This window comes from Anarrhichthys ocellatus, unplaced genomic scaffold (assembly GCF_004355925.1).
Source record: "Anarrhichthys ocellatus isolate YVR2014 unplaced genomic scaffold, GSC_Weel_1.0 scaffold12, whole genome shotgun sequence".
In the NCBI taxonomy this organism is placed as follows: domain Eukaryota; kingdom Metazoa; phylum Chordata; class Actinopteri; order Perciformes; family Anarhichadidae; genus Anarrhichthys; species Anarrhichthys ocellatus.
This window is the reverse complement of record NW_022280042.1, coordinates 2413178-2418335: the sequence shown is the minus strand read 5'-3', so window position 1 is coordinate 2418335 and position 5158 is coordinate 2413178. Positions and strand designations below refer to the sequence as shown.

General features: G+C 47.7%; 1 protein-coding gene across 1 annotated transcript; it reads right to left on the bottom strand.

Annotated features, from left to right (window-relative positions):
• Positions 1 to 778: 778 nt before the first annotated feature.
• slitrk1 (SLIT and NTRK like family member 1) lies at positions 779 to 5105 on the bottom strand. Its single transcript, XM_031852204.1, has one exon. The coding sequence runs from the start codon at positions 4596 to 4598 to the stop codon at positions 2484 to 2486; it is 2115 nt and encodes a 704-aa protein (XP_031708064.1). The 5' UTR covers positions 4599 to 5105; the 3' UTR covers positions 779 to 2483.
• Between the last annotated feature and the right edge of the window lie 53 nt (positions 5106 to 5158).

Genomic DNA, 5158 nt, shown 5'->3' with positions numbered 1-5158 from the left:
GAGACACATAGTTTACCCCAAACCCCCGCCGCCGCCACCACCACCACCACCACCACCCGTTGTGATTGGACAGGGAAGCAGGGGAATGGGAGTTGGGGGGGAAGCAAGGTGACTGGACCGAAATGCAGGGAGGTGACGATGATGATGATGATGATGAGTGTTTGTCAAAGATCTGCTGAGATGTTAGTCCCCAAGGTCAAGCTGTGCATGGTTACATGGTGGTAATGGGAAGAGGGAGGGGTGACAGCAGGGGGAAGTAAGGGCGAATACACATACATGCAAATTGTCACGCAACTGCTCTCTCTCTCTCTTTCTCTCTCTCTTTCTTCATTTGTCCTCACACAAACACACACGTGCGGGGCAGGCAGACAAAGAAAGCAGGGGAAGTGATTCAGCACCATGGACAGCGCTAGTCTGTATACTGGGGGAGATACTGCAGGCCTACTAGCTGGGGGAGGAGAGGGGGGAGTTGGGGGGTGGAAGCCTACCTCGCATTAACTCTGTACACTCTCATCATGGCCATGGCATTTTAGGATTGTTGCCAAATTCTGCTGAAATCTTGTCTAAATTAGGCATCTTGGAGAAAATCAATTGGAAAGTGAAAAGATGTCACCAGCACTGGAATAGTACATTACAATTACAAATAAATGAGAGAACATGTGCATTCTTTGCATCTGTTTTAGAAAGTGCAGAGAAGTTAAATAATTGAGAATTTGTTGAATACTGGAACCCCAATGGTTTAATTAGTTTTAGTTTTTGTTTGTTTGTTGTTCTCTTCCAAATCCACGCTCAGTTTAAGCAGTATAGGCTAAGCATTAGACCTGACAGCTGAGCTCTGCAAAACAGGTATTCAGTCATGGCATTGTTTTCATGAGCCCACAAAAACCATGCGACCCTGGAGAAGACTATCTCAAGTTCAAAATGCTGAATTGAAAAAGGCATCTTGCATTATTAAATTCCTTCTGCGTTTGTGTGCGTGTGTGTGTGCGCGCACCTTTTTTTGTCTTTTTTTTTTAATCCCCTCAATGAAGAAGACCCACTCCTGTGTCTCGATGGACCGGGCCACATGCTGAGTTCTCTCCATAGCATGGCCCCAGTTTGTTACAAAGCAGGGACCTCTCCCCCCTGTCCCAAAACAGCCGGTTTCAAGCACATTTTGTAGTAAATACAGTGAGTTTCAGTTCTCTTATTTGGACAAGATTAGATGGCTTTACAAAAGCTCACAATAGGATGAAGGTGAATCATAGCCGCATAAGCTTTTCATGTGGAGGAATACTTCTTTTTCTGACATTAAAAAAAGCATTCTATTCTATATCAGTCTACCTGCGCTGTATACATAGATCGAATTATACCTACATAGCTCAATTGAAAACACTTCTTTGCTCAGTTGTTGAAAAAATATGATGGTAGAAACCCCCCATTTAAATGACTTTGTTTTTTTTGTCTTCCTCTCACCCAAAGCAGGCTATATTCATTGACACACAAAACCACAGAACTGTTATTTTAGCTACATTAACTCTGCAGCATAAGCATCTGAGTGACGTTAATTGGTCATGCTCATCTGCATGTCTGAATATCTGAAAGTCAACAATTGGCACACCATAAAATAACACAGTTTACATTCATAAAGGAGATGATGACTGCGCAGACATGGATTTAATCTGCACCATCTAGTACGGTATAAATAACCCCAATATTTATCGACAATCAAATGATAACAAACAGAAAAGAACATGCACTGACAGCTTCACTTCCATCACTCCTTTTCGGTAGTCATCTTTATCCCTTATTGATTTTTTTTCTTCTTCTCTTTTCTCCAAACAAGTTTAAAACAACAAATACAAATCCTAACTGCAGGTTCACAAAAAATAGAGAAATGGCACTTTGTAATAGTCATATATAATTCTTAATATCTATATATTGTCGTCATATTGATATAACATGAAAGGGTCGAGTTTGCTTCTTTGTTGGTTATGGTGGTTATGGTTCCTCGCCGTCGTGTGTGTGTTGAAACCATGCGAAATATCATCATGCAGATTATGATACATCGGTCCGAGTATTTACATTTACATTCATGCGTTCGTGCACCATTCCCTGGGTCCTCGGTCTCTCCATCTCTCTTTCTCTCTCTCACACACACACACACACACACGCCCTCTCCCTCGCTCCTTTTTTCTCCCTCTTTTCTGTCTCATACAGATCCGTAGTCCGATTGCGGCAAATAGCAGAACTGGGAGGGGTTTTAAGCCAGGGTGGCTTGGCATATACATATATTACAGAGTGGGGCCTGTGCAGCAGCAGACTGACTTACTTGGTTCAACTGGAGAAAACAAGACATAAACAAGTCTGTGTTCGCCTCTGACGAACAAAAGCGGTTTGTTTTCTGGCCGTTTCAGTCACTTATGTGCGTCAGTCTGTCTGTGTGACTGTTTGTATTCCAGTCTGGTGCGGGTTTATTGTACTAGACCACAGGCCGAGTCCCATTACGCGTCATTTGTTGTGGAGAGGTGCGTGCTGCAGTCGAAGCCCCGGTGCGCGCCCCCATCTGCGTGATAAGGCCCGCTGTGCCAATAAGACGAGTCGCACACTGTCTGTAAGGAATTGATCTCCGAGGCGGACGAGTTCCCCTCCCTCCGCTTTGATCGCTTTCGATTCCGCAAGATAAACACAAGCATCCCCACGACGGTGAACGCGGACGTGACAAACACCAGCAGCAACCCGGGGACGAGCACTGAAATGGAGACTCTGTTCGGCTCCAAGTAAGAGTTCGAGCGCGTCCCCGAGTCCAGGGTGAAAGTGCTGTTTTTGGCCGGCGGGGTGGGCGAGACTTTGTCGTAGAGTTTGGGGCACATGAGGTCGTTCCGGACGTAGCGGAAATCTTGCTTCCAAAACTCTTCGGGCGACTCGCACTTGAGATCGCTCACGATCACATCGGTCCCGAGCTTCTCCGTCCACTGCTTGAAGGGCACGATGTTGCACGAGCAATCCCACGGGTTCCCGTGCAAATCGATCTGTATGATTGAATTGAGCTGGTCTAACACTCCAACCACGGGGAGATAGGGGAAATAATTATTATGCAGACTAATTTTGGATAGAGAAATCCCAAGGAAAGCATCCACGGGTAAAGATTTCAGCAAGTTGTTGTTGAGGAACAGAACCCTCAGGTTCGGCATGGGGCTGAATGCACCCGCCACTATCAGCTGGATGTCGTTGTATTCCAAACTGAGGTATTCCAGATTCACAAGGCCCACAAACATCTCTGCTACCAGCGTATCCAGATAGTTCTTATCCATATACAGCCACCTCAGCTCGCTCTGGTTTTGGAAAGTGCTGTTGTCAATCATCTTGATGTTGTTCCCGCCCAGATCCAGCAGGTTGAGGCTGGAGTAGCCGAGCAGCTGGTTCTTTTTCACTGCGTGTATGTTGTTGTCTCTCATGTTCAATTCGTGCGCGGCCAAGGGTTTAGGTTTGAGGTTGGATAAACTCTCGATCTTTTTGCCCTCGCAATTGACCCCCAGCCCCTGTCTGGAGCCAACCAGCTTGCAGTTGCACGGCTGGGGGCACGTCACGTTGTGTAGCTGCTCTCTGTCCCCGTTCATACCTGTCAGCACCGGAGTGGGCCTGGTCTTCAGCTGCCAGTTCTCACGAGACTTGGAGCGGCTCTTGGGTCCGTGGCCGCCAGGCGTCGGGGGCCCGCTGGTGTCTCTGCTGGGCTTGTAAGGCGTGGGACGCGGTTCACGGGCCGCGGTCTCGGAGGCCTCCTCCTGGGTGGGAGGGGCGACCAGGCTGGTGTCCACGCCGCCGCTCTGTGAAGGGCACATATCCGCCTCCGTCGTCTCGTTCAAGTCGCTGCCTTGCAGCCTGGTGGGAGCCTCGCATATCACCCTCCCAATGAGCGCGTTATGCGGTATGTTCTCCAGCCATTCCTTCAGAGAAACCAGGTCGCAGTTACAGTCCCACGGGTTGTCCTCCAACAAAACCTCCGCAATGCCCGGTATTTGTTCAAGGATCCCCTCATAAGGCAACGTTTTGATTCGGTTCCCCCGCAGGTCGAGATGCGTAATGGGCACATGTTGAAACACGTTTATATGTAGCGCACTGATGAGGTTGTCGTTAAGGATTAACACTTCAAGTTTATTCAAGTCCCTGAAAACGGCGGGGTCAATATCCCTCAAGAGATTAAAATCAGCTTGGAGATATTCCAAGTCGTCTAACCCCAGAAATGTACTCTTCCTGAACGATCGTATCTTATTGTTATTGATGTGCAGCCTCTTCACCAGCTGCAGTCCCAGGAAGGCGCCGGGGACAATGTCGTGCAAGCCATTGTTTTCCAAATGCAGGCTTACGGCATTGTAAAAGTTGGCGAACTCATTGGGGAATAGCCTGGATAGAGAATTCCCGTGCAACAGCAAGTGGTAGAACTGCGAGCTCGGGCCAGTCAAATGCTGCAGAGTGGTGAAGCTCCTTTTTTCGCAGTCTATGTGCAGATCTCCCTCTACATCGTTGCACGAGCATATCTTCTCCTTACAAACGTCCCTTGTAACATTTCCACTTGCAACACAAAGAGCCGCATTCAGCAGAACAATCCAAAGCAGCATTTTTCAACGTAGACAATTCATTCCCGGTTCCAAGACATACGAGCTGCGATTTCAGTCTACATCGATAAGAAGAAAGAAAAAAAATGGGGGAGATATAGACATTTAGGGGGAAGATAAGGCAGTCTTTTTATAACAGATCCATGCTGCGTCTAACCTGCACTTGTGTCCAGACTTCCAGTTTGAAAATGACCACATTAACGTCTCTTTCACATCGACTGAATCATCGGAGCCTCCGCGTGTTTATGATGAAAATCAAAAACGGCGAGCGACAGTAGAGTCCAGCACATTTTTTTTTAGCAGTTTTCAGTTCGTTTTAAGACTGACCTTGGCTAGAAAACGATGAATAAATCCGTGCCTTTTCCTCCTCCTGTCGTGCTGCGTGTTGCGGCGTCAGGAGCTGTTCACTCTCCCCTGGTACTGAATTCACACCCTGCGCTGGAGCTGTGGAGGCGATCCCACCGCTGCAAAACACCCGCATCCCCCCTCACATCCTTCGGCGTCTTGCCTCACTCGCATCATAAACACGCGGAGGCTCCGATGATTCAGTCGATGTGAAAGAG